This window comes from Bubalus bubalis, chromosome 14 (assembly GCF_019923935.1).
Source record: "Bubalus bubalis isolate 160015118507 breed Murrah chromosome 14, NDDB_SH_1, whole genome shotgun sequence".
Taxonomy (NCBI): domain Eukaryota; kingdom Metazoa; phylum Chordata; class Mammalia; order Artiodactyla; family Bovidae; genus Bubalus; species Bubalus bubalis.
This window is the reverse complement of record NC_059170.1, coordinates 40,576,499-40,597,517: the sequence shown is the minus strand read 5'-3', so window position 1 is coordinate 40,597,517 and position 21,019 is coordinate 40,576,499. Positions and strand designations below refer to the sequence as shown.

General features: G+C 41.7%; 1 protein-coding gene across 3 annotated transcripts; it reads left to right on the top strand.

The window, feature by feature from the left end:
* Positions 1 to 4,093: 4,093 nt before the first annotated feature.
* LOC102399987 (prostaglandin F synthase 1) lies at positions 4,094 to 21,019 on the top strand. 3 transcript variants are annotated; one of them, XM_044927954.2, is made up of 10 exons: positions 4,094 to 4,209; positions 6,099 to 6,229; positions 10,715 to 10,882; positions 11,171 to 11,287; positions 12,541 to 12,618; positions 13,028 to 13,150; positions 14,236 to 14,345; positions 15,221 to 15,386; positions 17,632 to 17,714; positions 20,439 to 21,019. In XM_044927954.2, exons 1-10 carry the CDS (start codon positions 4,161 to 4,163, stop codon positions 20,479 to 20,481), a joined length of 1,068 nt encoding a protein of 355 aa, XP_044783889.2. In that variant the 5' UTR covers positions 4,094 to 4,160; the 3' UTR covers positions 20,482 to 21,019. The 3 variants fall into 3 exon arrangements, with proteins under 3 accessions (XP_044783889.2, XP_044783890.2, XP_025119883.3); XM_044927955.2 differs by lacking the exon at positions 4,094 to 4,209 and adding an exon at positions 5,619 to 5,649; XM_025264098.3 differs by lacking the exons at positions 4,094 to 4,209; positions 6,099 to 6,229 and adding an exon at positions 6,477 to 6,547.

Sequence of the window (21,019 nt, the reverse complement as noted above, 5' to 3'; positions counted from 1 at the left end):
CAAGGAATAGCTAGGAGAGGTAAGGAAGTCTTAAGTGATCAGTGCAAAGAAATAGAGGAAAACAATATAATGAGAAACACTAGAGATCACTTCAAGAAAATTAGAGATACTAAAGGAATATTTCATGCAAAGACGAGGACAATAAAGGACAGAAATGGTATGACCTAAGATAAGCAGAAGAGATTAGGGACAGATGGCAAGAATACGAAGAAGAACTATACAAAAAAAAAAAAAAAGGCCTTAATGCCCAGGATAACCATTATGGTGTGATCACTCACATAGAGTCAGACATCATGGAATGTGAAGTCAAGTGGGCCTTAAGAAGAATTACTATGAATGAAACTAGTGGAGGTGATGGATTTCCAGCTGAGCTATTCTAAATCCTAAAAGATGATGCTGTGAAAGTGCTGCATTCAATAGCCCAGCAAATTTGGGAAACTCAGCAGTGACCTCAGGACTGGAAGAGGTCAGTTTTCATTCCAATCCCAAAGAAGGGCAATGCCAAAGAATGTTCAAACTACTGCACAATTGCACTCATTTCGCATAGTAGCAAGGTAATGCTGAAAATCCTGATGCCAGGCTTCAATGGTATGTGAACCAAGAACTTCCAGATGTACAAGCTGGATTTAGAAAAGTCAGAGGAACCAGAGATCAAATTGCCAACATCCATTGGATCATAAAAAAGGCAAGAGAATTTCAGAAAAAACATCTACTTCTGTTTCACTGACTATGCTAAAGCCTTTGACTCTGTGGATCACAACAAACTGTGGAAAATTCTTAAAGAGATGGAAATACCAGACCACTTTACCTGCCTCCTGAGAAACCTGTATGCAGGCCAAGAAGCAATAGAACTGGACATGAAACAATGGACTGGTTCCAAATTGTGAGAGGAGTACATCAAAGCTGTATATTTTCACCCTGCTTATTTACTTTATATGCAGAGTACATTATGTGGAATGCCGAGCTGGATGAACCACAAGATGGGTTGAAGATTGCTGGGAGAAATATCAGTAACCTCAGATATACAGATGACATCACCTTAATGGCAGAAAAGGCTTCCCTGGTGGCTCAGATGGTAAAGTGTCTGCCTACAATGTGGGCGATCCAGGTTCAATCCCTGGGTTGGGAAGATCCTCTGGAGAAGGAAATGGCAACCCACTCCAGTACTCTTGCCTGGAAAATTCCATGGGTGGAGGAGCATGGTAGGCTACAGTCTATGGGGTCGCAAAGTGTCAGACATGATTGAGCGACTTCACTTTCTTTCTTTCTTTTAATGGCAGAAAGCAAAGAGGAACTAAAGAGTCTCTTGATGGAGGTGAAAGAGGAGAGAGAAATAACTGACTTAAATCTCAGTATTTGAAAAATTAAGATCATGGTATCTGGTTCCAGCCCTTCACAGCAAATAGATGGAGAAAAAAAGGGAAACAGTGACAGAGTTTATTTTCTTGGCCTCCAAAATCACTGCAGATGGTGACTATAACCATTAAATTAAGATGCTTGCTTCTTGGACGAAAAACTATGACAATCTAGATAACCTGTTTAAAAGCAGAGCCATCACCCTGTTGACAAAAAATCTGTAGGGTCAAAGCTATGGCATTTCCAGTAGTCATGTATGAATGTGAGAGTTGGACTGTAAAGAAGGCTGAGTCCTGAAGAATTGATGCTTTCAAACTGTGGTTCTGGAGACGACTCTTGAGAGCCCCTTGGACAGCCAGGAGATCAAACCAGTCAATCCTGAAGGAAATCAATCCTGAATATTCATTGGAAGGACTGATGCTGAAGGTGAAACGCCAGTATTTTGGCCACCTGATATGAAGAACCAACTCATTGAACAAGACCCTGATGCTGGGAAAGATTGAGGGCAAGAGGAGAAGGGGAGAACAGAGGATGAGATGGTTAGATGGCATCACTGACTCAATGGACATGAATCTGAGCAAACTCTGGGAGATAGTGAAGGACAGAGAAACCTGGTGTGTTGCCGGGAGCCAGCGTGAAGGACTCCGCCCGTGGCAAAGGTCATGAGGAAGGAGGCTCGGCATACGCAAAGGCAGGATCGAGCCTCAGGAGTCCCCCTGGAAATTCTCGAGCATCTACCCCCAAAACCAGTCTGCCTACTTTCTGCTTTGTGGTCTCACCTACACCTCTGATTTTACGGGGGGCTGTCCCCCACCATCTCTCTCTGAAAAAAGAGTTAACTTACAGCTCCAGTTAATAAAGTTCCTGGGTGTGACAAGAGTGTTTGAACCTACAAACTCCTTTGGAAGTCCTCTAGCCTGCCTCAATAGGTTTTTCCGGCCACATGTGATTGTTCAGAGCCTCCCAACTGTGAGAGGCACGAGATGTTCTAAACTGTCTAAATACAGATTCCTTTGAGCAGTTAAAAGATTGATTAGAAATTGTATTGGTGAAGGGTTTTTCACTTGTTGGGCCAATGTTTGCTGCTAAATCTCCATATCCCTTACCTACTGTGTCCCTGGCAGTGTATTGATTGATATAATTGGTGTATAGAAATGTAAGTAGTAGCTTTAATGTTTGTAACCTTGGACCCTTGAGTTCATTCTTTTCTTGTTATAGCCCACCACACCTTTGCCCTATAGGAATGCAACTTTATCTAATGCTTTTGGAGGGTGGCGCCTGACTTTAGAATAATCACCTTTAGAGAAAATAAGTTTTCTGAAGAAAGGATCTTAGAATGTTAACAGGCCTCCTGGCCAGAAGATGATGTAAATCACCTAAACTTTTGGATATGATAAGTTTGAAAGCCTGGCTTCGATTAGGATCAAGGACTGCTGTCCTTGCATGACTCTACCCCTTCCCCCATTATCCTCTATGCACAACTTAAGGTATAAAACTACTTTGGAAAATAAAGTGCACCCTTTTGTTCACTGAAACTTCGTCTCCCCATGTCGTTCTTTCTCTCACCTTCTGGCTGAATTTCCATCTGGGGTGCAGAGGCTCGTCAAGCCTACTAATTTTGCCTGGGCTTCTAAGATCTGACCGGGGAGGCCTTAGTGTCTCCTTTCCTTCGGGAGAACGGGAGGACGCCTGTGGCCTACGTAGGTGATGCAAATTCCTTATTTTGGAATTTTATTAGCTTTCCACGTAAACCAAGTTATTCAGCCTCTTTTCTCCACTAAATTTTCTCACTGAGCTATCCTTATTTAACCATTCTTTATATCCTTAATTAACGTTTAATTAAGCAGTTGTTTCCTGATCCTCGCCGACGCCGTCCCCGCTTCGAATTCCCTGGATCCACCAGGGCTGGACCCCGGCAGTGTGTTGCAGTCCATGGGGTGGCAAAGAGTTGGGCACAACCGAGAAACTGAACAGGAGAACTCTTCCGTCTTCATCTTGTTGACTCTACTGAGATCTTCAGAGACAGATTATAGCATCTTAGAATCTTTTATCTAATGATCCTATCTCCCCACCTTCTCTTTGAATACAACCCTCCCAGGTCACACATGTAAGGACTTTGTCATTATACTAGGGTTACCAGGTAAACCAAGAATATCTTGCCTCTCAAGATTCTAATCAGCTTTACAAGATCATTCCCAGACCAGGTTCAGAACCATGCCCCTGCAGTGGAAACAGAGTCCTCACCACTGGACCACCAGGAAAGTCCCAGGTTAAAGGAAAATTTTAGCCACAATTTCATCACATGTACATTTTCGGCTCTCTTCTCCATCTCTTATGCTTCTGGAACCCCTACACTGTGAATGTTAGTATGTTCTATTCCCTAGTTAATGTAGCATTTTTCTTATGATTCTGTATTCTGGTAAATTATTTTGGTAAATTATTAATCTCTACCTCAATATCTGATCTTTTCAAGTTTTTTTTTTAATTGTTTAATTTGACACAAATTCCTCTCTCTTCTTATTTTGCTTAGCTTTCTCCTTTTCTATTAAGTTATGTGAAAAAGTTACCTGTCCTGGTTTTGTGGGGCTGCCTTTGTGTGGACCCATCCCTGTGCAGTCTGTGTGCACAAGGCTTTGGGGCAGAGCTGGAGCTGAGCTAGTCAGAGGTCACCCCTTCCCAGGGTGTGCTGGCAACTGTCACCTCGATGGGAGGGAGAAGGGCAGGCTAGAGCCAGAGCCCAGTGTGAGCAAAGGCTTCTGTGCTTGGTGGCTGTCCCCACCCTACTGGGCCAGGCGAGTTCCAAGATGTTGGAGCAGAACTCTGAGGGTTGGGTCAAGACTGGTTCCACTTCTTGTAAGTGTGCACCCTTGTAAGTGTGCACCCCCATCCCCTGCACTGTACCTTTGCCCCAGAGGGTGGCAGAACTGGAGGAAGGTGTGCAGGAGCAGCCCCTGGTGTGGGCAGCTGTGCATGTGGTGCAGCACTGACACACCGTCAGAGCCCCAGACCCTGCTCCTTGGGGCCCTCTGTGATGGCCGCCCTGCCCTGTCCAGATGTGTGTGTGTTCCTGTGTGTGTGTGTGTTCCCGTGTGTGTGTGTTCCTGTATGTGTGTTCATATGTGTGTGTGTTCCTGTGTGTGTGTGTGTTCCTGTGTGTGTTCCTGGATGTGTGTTCCTGTGTGTGTGTGTGTTTCTGTATGTGTGTTCCTCTGTGTGTTTCTGTGTGTGTGCATTCAATTTGGTACTTGAAATAACAGGGAAAATCTCACTCTTGGTAGATTTGTTCCTTGTTATGACTTTCACTAGTTGGCTCGTCATGCTTCTAGTCCTGGGATCAGCCCAACAGGAAAGCTACGGGTGGCTTAGTTCATTTCTGAGTCAGCATCTTACCTGGCCGAGACTGGCTCTCTGATTCTGGGGAACTTATGACTGTTTTTGAATGCACTATGTCCCCCAAAGCCACACCCCCATTCTATTCAGGGCTTTTTAATACATGGTCTAGTCTATGTCTCCACCCTTATACCTTTGTCCTTGGCTCCGTATGTATGTATATATACACGCAAACATATATATATAGTTCCCCTGCAGCTGCAATAGGCATTCCAGCAGCTCTTCAGTTTAAGCTTAGAGTTAAGTGGAACAGACACTAGTCCCCAGACAGCCCCCAAGTAGGTTGGAATACTGCACATAAGGTTTTTTGTTATCACTCTGGATTGAGGGAGCAACTGGGAGCTCATCAAGGTTGCACTTCCCTACGCAGGAGGAGGGTACAGGTGAGTAATACACGATGAAATTTCCTTCCACTCTGTTCTGGATTTTTCCTAATTGCTTGTTCACTTTGTTGCTGTCGATCTATGTTTGACTGTTTTCCAGACTCCTGTGAAGTTTTTCAGCTGATTTCTCTTTCTTTTCTTGTCTTTCCATGGGAGAGTTCAGACCTCCCACTTCACCATTTTGCTGACATCATTGTACATGTTAAATTGTGTCTTCACAACGTTCTCGCATGTCAGTGTATCACAATTTCTGTTACTCTTTCCAGATTTGTTGCATTTTAATTTGTTTATAGGTTTTTCATTTATGAATGATGTGGAACAGTTAGTAAATTATATAAAATATATATCAGTGACATTATGAGAGTACCCTAAAAGTTATATAACTAGCTACAAGGGATCAACACTCAAAGTCTCTTTGAACACTGTACATGGTATCCTAAGGCTATTAATAATTAACTTCCAATAAGCACTTTGCCAAAATGTCTCATTTCCATTTTCTGTTTCGGGTTTCACCAGTCAGGTCTGTAAAGCATAATAATTTTTCTGCGGGAAATGTAAAAGGGGAAGTTTATTTTCACTTGAAGTTTTGATTCTTTATTAAGGGGTAACATTTTGGAAAAATGCTATTAAACACTTTTGGATTGTGTGATTTGTGTATGTGTGTGTGTTTGTACTGTAAGGTAGTTTTTTCAATTAATGTTTGATTGAGATTGGGCTTCATAATAGAAAATTAAAAAAGATTTTTGTTGGAAGTTTCTAGTCTAACAAATAGTCGATAATTGCTCACCCAATCTCATCATTATATAATACGTGAGGTTATGTTGATAAAAAGAATCAAACAAGTTAACTGTGTTCAATCATCTCTGACTCCATGGGTACTAGTTTAATCATGCTTCTCCTACAATGTCTCTGCTAACACTGGACAGTGCAGCTGGAGTGTTATGTTCTTGTTATTTATAACATTTGAAGGGAGAAGAAAAAAATCCCAGTCTGCTTACTCAGAGGAGCAACAGACAATGGATCCCAAAGGCCAGAAGGTGAAGCTTAATGATGGCTACTTCATTCCTGTCCTGGGATTTGGAACCTATGCACCTCAAGAGGTAACAGTACTGGTTGTGGGTTGAGATATAAATAGTAGTGGATATGACATGAGCAGAAGGGACTTGGGTTGTCAAGCACTGAGCTCCTGTGTGACTCTGGGTGGGTCACGTGGTTCCACCAACCTGGCTAGAACAATTTCCTCTGAAAGAGGAGAAAGCATTCAGCTTTCACTCTGCATCATGGTCTGAAGCTGTGCTCACCTGCAGATTACTCTGGGTTTCCTTCCAGTTTCTATCTCTTTCCCAGATTGGCAGAAGAGGTGAGACTCAGCTGTCAAGAATACTGTCAGCTGCTTTGCTTTGAAGGTGATTGCAATGGTGAGGTTTATCTGTATATTTAATTAATTCCAGAACTCTTTCCTCCTTTCAAAAAGCCATGACACAGAGATATATTTGAGGTGGGAGGTCCTGTAGATGAGTTGAATGAAAAATAATGGGAATGAATTGCTTTGATACTGTGGAGTGCCTGCTAGATGGCAGGCAAGAAACACTCCAGCTGTGTTTTGCCTCATATTTTTGTTTCTGCTTGAAAATTTATTCTTAGAGAAAATATACTGTCATTTGAGGGTAAAAGTTACTACCTTACAGGCCAGGTTTTGTAATATTTTCTTGGGCTTCCCCAGGTAGTTCAAATGTTAAAGAATCTGCCTGCAACGCGGGGGATCTGAGTTCGATCCCTGGGTTGGGAAGATCCCCCGGAAAAGGAAATGGCAACCCACCCAGTATTCTCGTGGAGAATCCCCTGGAGGAGCCTGATGGACGACAGTCCATGTGGTCACAAAGAGTTGGACATGACTGAATGACTAACACTTTAACACTTTGAAATGGGAAAGATTCTGAATTATATAAAAATAAATGAAATATTATTCAGCATTAAAATGACATTAATCCTGCCATTTGCAACTGCACAGACGGATGGTGAGAACATTAAGGCAAGTGAAACAAGCCAGAAATAGAAAGACAAATATTGTATAATCTCCTTGTAGATAGAATCTTACAAAGTAGAACTCATAGAAGCAGAGAATAGAGGTGTGGTGACCAGAAGCTGGTGTCAAGCCTGGGAAAAATGGTAAGTTGTTGGTCAAGGGTACAGACCATCAATTATAAGATGAATAATCATGGAGCCCTGATGTAAAGCACTGTGACTATAGTTAAAAATAATGGGATAAATCTTTAATTTTGTAGACTAGATCTTATGTCTTCTTCAGTTCAGTTCAGTTGCTCAGTCGTGTCCGACTCTTTGCAACCCCATGAATCGCAGCATGCCAGGCCTCCCTGTCCATCACAAACTCCTGGAGTTACCTCAAACTCACATCCATCGAGTTGGTGATGCCATCCAGCCATCTCATCCTCTGTCATCCCCTTCTCCTCCTGCCCCCAATCCCTCCCAGCATCAGAGTCTTTTCCAATGAGTCAACTCTTCATGAGGTGGCCAAAGTACTGGATGGAGTTTCAGCTTTAGCATCATTCCTTCCAAAGAACGCCAGGACCGATCTCCTTTAGAGTGGACTGGTTGGATCTCCTTGCAGTACAAGGGACTCTCAGGAGTCTTCTCCAACACCACAGTTCAAAAGCATCAATTTTTCGGCTCTCAACTTTCTTCACAGTCCAACTCTCACATCCATACATGACCACTGGAAAAACCATAGCCTTGACTAGACAGACCTTTGTTGGCAAAGTAATGTCTCTGCTTTTGAATATACTATCTAGGTTGGTCATAACTTTCCTTCCAAGGAGTAAGCCTCTTTTAATTTCATGGCTGCAATCACCATCTGCAGTGATTTTGGAGCCCCCAAAAATAAAGTGTGACACTGTTTCCCCATCTATTTCCCATGAAGTGATGGGACCAGATGCCATGATCTTCGCTTTCTGAATGTTGAGCTTTAAGCCAACTTTTTCACTCTCCTCTTTCACTTTAATCAAGAGGCTTTTTAGTTCCTCTTCACTTTCTGCCATAAGGGTGGTGTCATCTGCATATTTGAGGTTATTGATATTTCTCCCGGCAATCTTGATTCCAGTTTGTGCTTCTTCCAGTCCAGCATTTCTCATGATGTACTCTGCATAGAAGTTAAATAAGCAGGGTGACAACATTACAAACACCCAAAACAGTTAGGTGTGTGAGGTGATGGAACTATTACCTAGGTTGATTTTGGTAATTCATTAAGAGTGGATACTTGCATTGATAAGAATAATCATGGGAAATGGTGGACTGGTTGAAGTTCAAGCTTGAATGAAGTTCAAGCTTGAATGAACCTCAAGCCGGGAGAAAGATCAATAACCTCAGAATGGAGATGACACCACGCTAATGGCAGAAAGGAAGAGGAGCTAGAGAATCTCTTGATGAAGGTGAAAGAGGGAGTGAAAAGCTGACTTAAAATTAAACATTCAAAAACCTAAGATAATGTCATCCAGTCCCATTGCCTCATGGCAAATAAATGGGGGAGAAATGGAAACAGTGGCAGACTTTATTTTCTTGGACTCCAAATCATTGTGGATGGTGACTGTAGCCACGAAATTATTTATTTATTTATTTTGAATCAAAAATTTTTTTTAATTTTATTTTATTTTTAAACTTTACATAATTGTATTAGTTTTGCCAAATATCACAATGAATCCGCCACAGGTATACATGCGTTCCCCATCCTGAACCCTCCTCCCTCCTCTCTCCCCATACCATCCCTCTGGGTCATCCCAGTGCACTAGCCCCAAGCATCCAGTATCGTGCATCAAACCTGGACTGGCAACTCGTTTCATACATGATATTTTACAAGTTTCAATGCCATTCTGCCAAATCTTCCCACCCTCTCCCTCTCCCACAGAGTCCATAAGACTGTTCTATACATCAGTGTCTCTTTTGCTGTCTCGTACCCAGGGTTATTGTTACCATCTTTCTAAATTCCGTATATATGCATTAGTATACTGTATTGGTGTTTTTCTTTCTGGCTTACTTCACTCTGTATAATAGGCTCCAGTTTCATCCACCTCATTTGAACTGATTCAAATGTATTCTTTTTAATGGCTGAGTAATACTCCATTGTGTATATGTACCACAGCTTTCTTATCCATTCATCTGCTGATGGACATCTAGGTTGCTTCCATGTCCTGGCTATTATAAACAGTGCTGCAATGAACATTGGGGTGCATGTGTCTCTTTCCCTTCTGGTTTCCTCAGTGTGTATGCCCAGCAGTGGGATTGCTGGGTCATAAGGCAGTTCTATTTCCAGTTTTTTAAGGCATCTCCACACTGTTCTCCATAGTGGCTGTACTAGTTTGCATTCCCACCAACAGTGGAAGAGGGTTCCCTTTTCTCCACACCCTCTCCAGCATTTATTATTTGTAGACTTTTGGATTGTGTAGCCAGGAAATTAAAAGACGATTGCTCCTCAGAAGAAAAGCTACGAGAAACCTAGACATCATCTTAAGCAGAGACATTGGCTTGTGGACAAAGGTCCACATAGTCAAAGCCATGGTTTTTCCATTCGTTATGTATGGATTGTGAGAATTGGACCATAAAAGGCTATGCCAGGAAGAATTGATGCTTTTGAACTGTGGTGTTTGCGAAGACTCTTGAGAATACCTTGGACAGCAAGGAGATCAAACCAGTCAGTCCTAAAGGAAATCAACCCTGAGTATTCCTTGGAAGGACTGATGCTGAAACTGAAGCTCCAATACTTTGGCCACACAATACGAAGAGCCAACTCATTGGAAAAGAAAATCAACCCTGAGTATTCCTTGGAAGGACTGATGCTGAAACTGAAGCTCCAATACTTTGGCCACACAATACGAAGAGCCAACTCATTGGAAAAGACCCTGATTCTGGTAAAAGACTGAAGGCACGAGGAGAAGGATGGGACAGAGGGCGAGATAGTTGGGTGGCATCATTGATACAATGGACATGAGTTTGAGCAAACTGCAGGAGATAATGAAATACAGGGAAACCTGGAGTGCTGCAGTCCATGGGGTCAGAAAGAATTGAACAGGGCTGAGTGACTGAACAAAAACAGTGACTTATATGAGAACATCTCTTTGTACACCTTGATTGCATACAGTTTTTATGTGGTGTATTCCTTGTGGCCTCACTGGTAGACAGAGGTCTTAGAAGCAATTACCTTGTTTCTTGATGCTTTTACCAGGCACCTTACACCTTTGTTGAATTATCTTCAAAGATTTCACAGTATAAACCCTATCCTGACTGCAACGTTATCCTGAGTCCTTTGGGTTCTACCAGCAAATCAATGAACCTGCAGGTGGTCTTGAGGTCTCTGATGCCCATTATCAACCATGATCACCTCAGGATGAATGGTTCCTGGGTGCCCACTAAATCACTGACCAGGAATGTTCAGGGAAATCGTCAAGCATTCATCACCACACACACAGAACTAACCAAAGGCACAAAGAGAAGTTGATGTTGGGAAGATGAAAGCTTGTGCCTAGCAATCTCTTAATCATGTGGATATTCAGCTTCTCCCTTTGTTGCTTATGTAGGTTGCTAAGAGGGATGCTCTGGAATTCACCCCATTTGCTATAGAGGTTGGGTTCCGCCATATTGACTGTGCTCATGCTTACCAAAATGAAGAGCAGATAGGCCAGGCCATTCAAAGCAAGCTTGCAGATGGCACTGTGAAGAGAGAAGACATATTCTGCACTTCAAAGGTACTGTGTGTGTTGTGTGTGTGCACATGTGTGCAAGTGATTGTGCCTAGGTGACAATTATATAATAGGATCCTTTTGTGAAGAGTTGCTTGGTGAACTATGCTTATTGGTAAATTCCTAAAGTATTAGAGTTTCCTGGTGATTCAATGCTTAAGACTTGGCACTTTATTGCCATGTGCCCTGATTTGATCCTTGGTTGGGGAAGTAATATCAGACAAGCCTTGCAGTAAGGCCAAATAAGTTACCTAAAGTATTCTTAATACAAGTTTTATTCTTTATCCTCTGCAGCTTTGGTGCACATCCTTTCGACCAGAATTGGTCCAACCAGCCTTGGAAAAGTCACTGAAAAGTCTTCAACTGGACTATGTCGATCTCTATATTATGCATTATCCGCTGGCTCTGAAGGTTAGAAATTCGTGTGATCACATCAGTGCTACATCTTGTGTTAGAATGTGCATCAACTTGCATGGATGGTTAAATTAAGATTTTTCTTAGTAGGTTGAAGGGATGATTACACTAGAGTAGAATCCTCCACATAATCATTTGTGATCATATTTTTACTGCGTTTCTTTGAATCCCTTGCATACCTTCCAGAGAAAGGAGTTAATAATCTGAGACTCTCTGCCAGAAAAACTTGAGGAAATAGAACTAGGTGAGTTCTGCACACAGTCCTTGTTATGACTCCTGAGTGTCTTGGGATTTCATGAACCAAGAGTTTGGTGCAGCCGTGGTGAGCATGACACTGCCTTACATTGAACATAATGAGTTTCTCTTGTCTTTCACCCTTTTAAGTTGAGCATATTTGGTGGTGCTCCTTCTGAGTGCGTCTGAACCTTGTACCTATACAGGGACTTGGGATAACTTTCCTGCACTCTCCCTAGTCTTCAGATGAGGTTTGTAGACTGCACTTATCCATTAATAAAGGTTTACTTCGAACACTTTATTTCAATCACAGAAATCAGCTCAAACCATCCAATGCAAAATAGCTTAGTGGTCTACATAGATGGCAAGTTCCAGCCACAGACAGAAATGATGGTTGCAGTACTCGACAGATGTGTCTCCTTTTGCTGTCCCTTATAAGGGCACTACTCATGGTTTACTTTATTTTTACTGAACATTTTCCATTGGTGGGAAATTTGACCTTGGGGAAGCTCAAGACTGATGGTCATGAACATATGAGAACATGTCTGGGTCTTCCACATTCCATATCAACCTAATGAGATCCCTGCTGGTTCATGTGCCTGTCCTAGGGCACCTGATGCTCAGAGGGAAAAGAGAGTCTGATTATCTAGACCAGGTCAAGATAGCAAATTTTATTCTGGAAATAAAGTCATGTAACTTACTGCCATTCCCATCTCATAGAGGCATTTGGAAACAGGCAAGTACAAGAACAGACAAAATTCACAGAAGTCACAAGAAGTCCCTTTTAGGACCTAGAAAAATTGTACTTATTACAACATGTATTAAATATAAGAGATTAGAATAAGTCTCCCTCCTAAAGACATTGGCTATATACACAAATCACTTTGCAAATATTATCTAGTATCTGGAAAGTTTTAAACTTACCTCTTGGAGGTTTAATCCCTGGTGCCAGGCAGCCTTGCTAAATGTGGAGAAATTATTTTGTGACATCTCTAAAATGACTGCTTCTATTCTAGCCAGGGGAGGAATTATATCCAAAAGATGAAAATGGAAAACTGATAGCTGACTCAGTGGATTTCCGTCTCACATGGGAGGTGAGTATGAGGAGTAGAGAGACTGGGGAGGAGCCAGGAGAGTGGGAACTTCCTTCATTTTTTCCACCTATGAGAATGCGCCGTGGACCATCAGACTCAGCAGTGCATGAATCTAAGGGCTGGGATGCTGGGTTTGTGGGGAGGAAGCCATTGCTGTAATGTTTATGGAGAGGAATGGAGGAGGAGAATATGGGACAGTGCAGACAGGCATCTCTTTCCTTCCATATGCTATGTCTTCTGCAGGGTTCAAGGAGCAAACAATATTTCTTTGTATATCATGTCTTCTTCCCCTCTTTCCTTCTTGATAATCAATGCTAATTCTTGATGGATGATGGTGATTACTGATGTTTTTCAGCATTTATTCTTGCTCTATCATTCCATGTAATTGTTCACCACCCCTCCCTCCCAGGCCCTGGAGAAGTGCAAGGACGCAGGGCTGGCCAAATCCATCGGGGTGTCCAACTTCAACCACAAGCAGCTGGAGAAGATCCTGAACAAGCCGGGGCTCAAGTACAAACCCGTCTGCAACCAGGTGAGCAGCTTGGCTCCTCTCCCTCCTGCTCTTCACAACCTCCTTCTTGCCCTGGAGCCTGATGTCTATCTGTCCTCCCCTCCTGTTCATCTGACCATTGTGGACAGGAGATTCTAAACAGCTGAGTTCCTGTCTGCATGGTGTGTATAAAATCCAAAATGGTATCTCTGTCTGTAAATCTGGGCGGAAAAGTTCAGAGATCTTCCCGGTAGAACGCAGAAGTTGAGGAAGGACGTATTTCCCTGAGATGAAAGGATGGCCAAGTCACAGGGTGAAAGTGCCCTGGAGTGAACTTTGTACAGGAAGGAAAACCATGAAAATGTGGAATGGGAAATAAATTGATAAAGAGGCAAATCAGCTGAGATGGGTGTTAAGGGTTTGTGTGGGGTTCTGATGGCTGAATCCTTAGTCTTGGTGTCACAGTGTTTATAAGTCTTTAACAGGGAGCACAGTTGAGAAAACTGTGTTGGAGATGATGAAAAGCACTCAGGTTAGAGGGTGAAGTTAAAGGCTCATTGAGATGCTAACACTCTATGAATTTTACTCTTGAATATCTACTCAAATGTAGAGCTCATCTTTTGGTTAGTCAATCTCAGACTGGTTCTCCCATCTGCTGCTGCTGCTAAGTCGCTTCAGTCGTGTCCAACTCTGTGCGACTCCATAGACGGCAGCCTACCAGGCTCCTCTGTCCCTGGGATTCTCCAGGCAAGAATACTGGAGTGGGTTGCCATTTCCTTCTCCAATGCATGAAAGTGAAAAGTGAAAGTGAAGTCGCTCAGTCGTGCCCGACTCTTCGCGACCCCATGGACTGCAGCCTACCAGGCTCCTCCATCCATGGGATTTTCCAGGCAAGAGTACTGGAGTGGGTTGCCATTGCCTTCTCGTCTCGTCATTCCCATCTATGTCCATCATAAATTAAGTGTATAAACAAACTTTTCTCTATTTCTCTGTTGATATTAATATTTCCAATTTATATTTAATGTTATAGTTTTTCCTTTATCATTTTTTAAACTTTTTGCCTTTCTTTGTCATTTAATATTACATTTCCATAATACGTGATACTCTCCTCTATTGGTTTTCTACAGGTGGAATGTCACCCTTATCTCAACCAGAGGAAACTGTTGGATTTCTGCAAGTCACATGATATTGTTCTTGTTGCCTATAGTGCTCTGGGATCCCAAAGAGTAAAAGGATGGTATTGAACTCTAATGAAAGCAACAGGGAGTTTATGTAAAATTCAATTTTTGATGAGATAGTTTAAATCATACAATACTCAGATAACTCTCATAGGCAGAGGGGAGAGAGAGGAGTAATGGAATGAATTCTTCTCTTTTATCTTCCCATCACCCAGCCAATTTTTCTAGATTATATTAGCTTGTCAACTCATGAATAACAAATGTCTACATTAAAATCTATCTATAATCTCCTGGTTCAGACCAGAGACACAAGCTTATGTCATGATTTACTTATTAACTAATGCGCACATTTTTAAAACTAGGTGTTCCAAGGTTCACTTACCTTATGTCTAAAGTTGAGATAATAGTATTTAACTCCTAGGTTTCTATCATGATAGAAAAAAAATTCAATTGGAACCATTTTTGTAAGCATCTATAGTAGAATAATGATGAAATAAATGTCTCTTATTTTGAGACCTCTCAATTTTTATCAATACCTTAGAAAAAGTGAAATTTACAAACAAGTCTTGGTCTTTCCTTCTGCTTCTCTATTCATGCCCTTGATTATATAAGAAAAAACACCCCTGAAAATTAAAGAAAAAAAATCCATGAGTTTGGCAGTCCTGGTCTCAACTCAATAATGCCTCTGAATCACCTGAACAGCTTTGTAAACAGAATAGGAAGTGACACAGTTGAGGTTCTGATTCAGTTTGTTTTCAGCTCTGCCATGGAATTTGTATTTCTTACAAGATCTTAGTTGATAGTGATGATGCTGGTCAATGAACTATACTTTGGGAAGCACTGGTCTAGAGTGAACCTCTTGTTCTGTTTGGGAAAATATTCAGAAACTGAGTATTTAGTCTCAGCTCCTCAGCATTTCTGAATTTCCTTCCAGGGTGAACCCAAACCACCCCGTTCTCTTGGAGGACCCAGTTCTCTCTGCCATTGCCCAGAAGCACAGGAAAACGGCAGCTCTGGTTGCCCTTCGCTACCAGATACAACGTGGGGTTGTGGTTCTGGCCAAGGGTAACAACAAGGAGTGGATCAAAGAGAACATGCAGGTGATGATGAGTGGGGCTGTGGGCAGGGGGCTCCTAGGGAATATCCTTCATGAGGGTCATTCTTTGTCCAGCTCTCAGACTATCTTTGGGCCAAAACGAGTTACCTGATCTTTCCCTGTGTGTGAATGCCTGGTAGTTTTCTCTTCCTGCTGTGGCAAAAGGAGAGGCATTATGGCTGGAGAGGGTTACGGTTGGACAGAAAATGGAGATTTTAGCTTGAGCATTACATTTGCAATGTATTCTGTCACTTTGTGCAAATGACATCTTATTTTCTTCATTCTCAATTATGCAATTGCATTATGTGATTTTTTTCATACTGTTGGAACTGCTCTAATAAAACACCATAGGTTAAGTGGCTGAGAAAAAAACTGGAATTTGTTTCTCACAGTTCAAGCTGGAGATCTGAGATCAGAGTGGCTGTGTGGTCAGATGAGGCTGCTCCTCCAAGTCACAGGTTACTCCTTGTATCTTAACATGGTGGAGGGGGCAAAGAACTCCCCCAGTTCTCTTATGTAAATATTATGTTGTTTAAATCTCATTCATGAGGGCTCCACCATCATGACATAATCACCTCTCAAAGGGTTCATTTTTAACAGCATCAACATGTGAATATGAGGACAGAAAATTTATGGCAGTGATCGTTAACTTCCAAACCATTGTATTTTTATTTTGCCTTTCCCTGAATACTAATAAGATTTCATCTTCATACATTTAATCTTGCGTTTCTGTCTTTGTGAAGTCCTCTTCAAGACTTTGTCCATTTTTGCTAGGTTGTCTATACTTTGTTTTCTGTGTAGAAGATCATTATTGTACCTTTAGCCATAATTGTATGGAAACTCCCCAGTTTCAGGATTTAAGGCAGAGATGATTTATGCGTCTCTTGGATTCTGTGGTTTGACAATCAACCTGCACTCAGCTAAGCTGTCATCCTCTGGGCTGGGTTTTCCTGTGCTTTTGCAGTTCAATGTGGAGCAACTGGGCAGTTCTGCTTTAGCAGGTGGACGAGGCTCTTGTCAGAGGAGCCTCCACCCTTCTCTGTATAGTTTTTATGAATATTTGACTAGACTGGGACAACTAATCTGGTCTTCTTCTCAGCACAGTGCTATGATCCCAAGTCAGTTATTAGCGAAATAGTCCTCTTCCTGTCTGGGCTCGGATATGGGTCATCTCTTCTTCTGGGAAATATCACTGTCCAATGCAGGTTACAGGTCAGGTCAAATGAGGGAAATGGAAATTGTCCCCTCATAAATTGTTTCCGTGTTTCCATTTAAATTTGGTTCTGTAATCTAGCTGGAACTGCTTATCTAAGATAATATGAAAATGGATGCACACATGTTTATTTAAATGTAAATCTAAGGTTTCATATTTCCTCACAGATTTTCATTGTCAACTCAGTCATATATCAAGTGTCCATAACTTGATCTCTTTTCTATTTAACTATTCAGTTTTCTGCACCATGTTATTAAAGTGGAAAATAAGTCTTGCTTTTCATAATGGTAATTTTTTATTTTTTAAAGCTGTCTTGGCTGCTTTTGATTAGCTGTTCTTTTATTTAAAATTTAGTATCACTTTACCAACTTCCAGGAAAGAATACATGCTCAAGTCTTTGGGTCATGTTGCATTGAAAAACTAGATCATGTTGGAGAAAACGAATTTCTTTACAAAATTGAGCTTTTCATTTCATGATTATGATGTGAATTTTTAATTACTTAGGTGTTCTTTAATGTTAAAACACTTTTCATAACTTTCTCCACTAAGACATTTACATAAAGTTTTTGTTAGATTTATTCATAGATAATGAGTAAGCTTGATATTAGATTCCTGAACAGGCTTTAAAGGGGGAGCCTCCTCCCTGCATTACTTTAACTGATCGCTGTCACCCTTACAGCATGTTGGGAAGAGTTAATCAGTCTAATGCTCAATTGCAGTTATCGAGTTAGGAGTACTGAAGGCAGTGTGATTGGAAAAGAATGATTTTAGTTTGTTTTCTGTCTGAAGTGATTCACTTAGAAAGATAAGAGACTGATGCGCTGTAATGTTTGTGAGGTGGACAGAGAAGGAGAAGGTGTGGGAAGGAGAGGTGAGAACTCAGCAGAGGTTCCCATGCTGGTTCTCCTGAAAGCTGAGGACAGACACGGCTTCCCTGCCCCTTCTTCTTGACTCCATCCAGCTGGAAAATCCTCCAGTCCCCAGGGGGAGACTGGCTCCTTGAGGGAGGGGTAAAGTGATTGTCCCTTCCTTCCAGGTGTTTGGGTTTGAACTGACTCCAGAAGACATGAAAGCAATCGATGGCCTCAACAGAAATATAAGATATTGTGATTTTCACCCGTAAGTGACTCACAGATGTTTCACCCAGACACTGTTTTCTCTAGCAGGCGGGTCAGCAGGGGAACTAAGCTTTTCAAAAGGATAATTCTAGAAAGACAGTGCTGATTTCCTGCCTAGGAGTAACCGGGGACTTTCTGCAGACCTCATACCAGAGATTTCCTCCAGGGTTCCATCTTTGACCAACAGCAGTGATGGGCCCAGGACAACTCATCAGTAAAATCCCCAGAGTTGGCATCGTGGTGAATTCACCACCTTTGCCCCTATTCCCTGTGCCTGGTCACCTCCTCTCAGTGCCGAGCACCCAGGGAACACAAAGGACATGGTGCTGCAGCCAACTATTGTTTCAGCGACCTGTGAACATGTTTAATCTTTATTTCTTTTTACATGAGGGGAAAATGATTATATTAATAATAACTATGTATTATGTGAAGAGTTGACTCATTGGAAAAGACCCTGATGCTGGGAGGGATTGGGGGCAGGAGGAGATGGGGATGACAGAGGATGAGATGGCTGGATGGCATCACTGACTCGATGGACATGAGTTTGAGTAAACTCCAGGCATTGGTGATGGACAGGGAGGCCTGGTGTGCTGTGATTCATGGGGTCCCAAAGAGTCGGACATGACTGAGTGACTGAAATGAACTGAACTGAACTGACTGATGTATTAAGGAATGCATCAAAGATTACTTTCTTGTTTTGTTCTGTTTAGTTGCTTATTCATGCCCAAATCTTGGGGCCTTGTGGAATGAACCCCAACAGGCTCCTCAATCCATGGGATTCCCCAGGAAGGAATACTGGAGTGGGTTGCCATTTCCTTCTCTAGGGAACCTTGGGGATCAAGGGATCGAACCCATGTCTCCTGCCTGGCAAGTGTATCCTTTACCACTGAGCCACCTGGGAAGCCGGCATTCATGTAAATCCTGTGAACACAATTATAAAATGTATTGTTGACATTTTTATTGAGGAGGGTCTCATGAAGGTCAATGTGCAACAGTGCTGTGAAGTCACATGGGCCTGCCCCTAAGTGTCTGGTGGATATTATGATTAATGGGCATTTCTTTTCCAAGATACCATTCATTTCTTTCAAATTAATCTCTTTGTTGATCATTTTTCCCTATTATGACTCCCATGTCCTCATCCTTGTTATCTCACAAAGTTGAATTACCAGTAGATCATGAGCTTAACTGACCCTCCAGTGAGTGACTCTGTGTCTTTAGCAGGACACACCCAGATAGGATCATCTGGGTCTCTGGTTTCTTGAGTAAAGACTCACCCCAGTTTAGCTTTTGTCCATCAGAAGTCCTTGGTGGCTCAGATGGTAAAGAATCCACCTGCAGTGCAGGAGACCTGGGTTCAATTCCTGTGTGAGAAGATCCCCTGGAGGAGGGCATGGCAGCCCACTCCAGTATTCTTGCCTGAAAAATCCCATGGACAGAGGAACCTGGTGGGTTACAGTCCATGGCCTCATAAACAGTCAGACTTGACTGAGCAACTAAGCACACTTTAGAAGTCCATCCCCTGGGGAGCCCCCACCTCCTTGACTTTGACCTAGTCACTAACATGATTCCGGCTGCTTAATTACTACAGGAGAATATTGGGACTGAAGAGACAGAAGAGAAATTTGGAAGGAAGTTTAGCGAGAAGGGAATACAAATTATTGGTTAACAAAGATTATGCTTCAAATGAAAGATCCCAAAGCTCTCCCTATTGTTTGTAAAGCTATATCATGATTCTGATAAGTGTGGAAGTCACTCAGTCATGTTCGACTCTTTGGGACCCCATGGACTATACAATCTATGGAATTTTCCAGGCCAGAATACTGGAGTGGGTAGCCTTTCCCTTCTCCAGGGGATCTTCCCAACCCAGGGATGGGTCCAGGTCTCCCACATTGCAGGCATATTCTTAACCAGCTGAGCCACTATTATGTTCTGATAAAAGACATGATAATTGAAAAAAAGGTGGATAGTTGCATTTCTATACTTAAAGACTTTTAAGTATAAATGTATATTCTCTTTCATTAGGCTGTGAATGCCTAGACTTACACATCTTTGTGGGCTTGGGTCAACAGCACAGCTCCTGGCACTTGGAATCATTCAGAATTCACTTTTTAATGAAGTGAATGGAAAATGACATTTTCAGAAAGAAGAGAAGAAACATGGAAAAAAAGGAAAACAGCAGTAATACTACTTGTTGAATAACCAGTGTTTTAATACAGTACAGTATAAATTAAGAAAATAATAATCCCACTCTGTGCTCTATAATTATTCAGGTGCACAAGGTATCTCTCCAATAGATGAGAAGTTCCTTAATGGGGACACTCTGTTTTGGGGGGTGCTCAATATCAGCTTAGTAATGGATTTGTGGAAAAGAGGAGCTAATTTGTTCACTGCGACCCTTCCCCTCATCTAGGGACAGAAGTTCCACTTGTGTCTGAAATGATCTCCATAGTTAGACCCAGGTCTTGTGCCCTCTTGGAAATTATAACTTGAGTCAAACTACGTATCACTGTGGAGTGAATATTACATGTGAATATTGGGACTGGACGTGCAGCTGCTGTGTGTACATGGAGCAGACACCTGCGTGTGCTTGTTGGGGAGGGTGGGGAGAAGGAGGGATGTGTTTGTAGATTTAGAGTTTTAGCCCATCCTGACTGCCTCCATAGAGTAATGCTTTCTCTGACAATATGACAGATTTAATAAATTAATCCTCTTCCTTCTCTTTCAGGGGTGTTGGTCACCCTGAGTTTCCATTTTCTGAAGAATATTGACTCTTAGTCCTCCTTCTGGATCTTCAAGAATTTCTTGCTTCTAGGGAAGAGGATTTTTGTACTTGATGGAGATGCTTAAATGAAGTGTCTGAATATTTGAAAGCTTGCCTTTCCTTAAAAAAAGAAAAACAGTTTATGAAACAATAAAGACTTCAAAGTAAGAATACTCTTTCTTTCTGATATTTGAAAAAACACACAAATTGCAGAAAAATTGGAAAACAGAAGGGAAAGGATAGGAAATAAAAATGAGCTATGATTAAACCACTTACTAATACTTAACTTTGGTGCATTTTCTTTATGAATCCTATGCAATTGTGTATGTGTGTTTATATAAAAGACAAATAATCTTCAATCTACAGATTGTATATTTATTTTTTAACAGCATAATTATCTTGGTAAGCTAAAAATATGATTTAAAAAATCCAATATTATATTTTTTATTGTAAAGCAGCACACGTTACTCATTTATTTAATTTCTCAATTGTCTGCCCATGCTTAGCATTTTGATGAGTTCTTGTATATTCTCCTAGTATTTCAT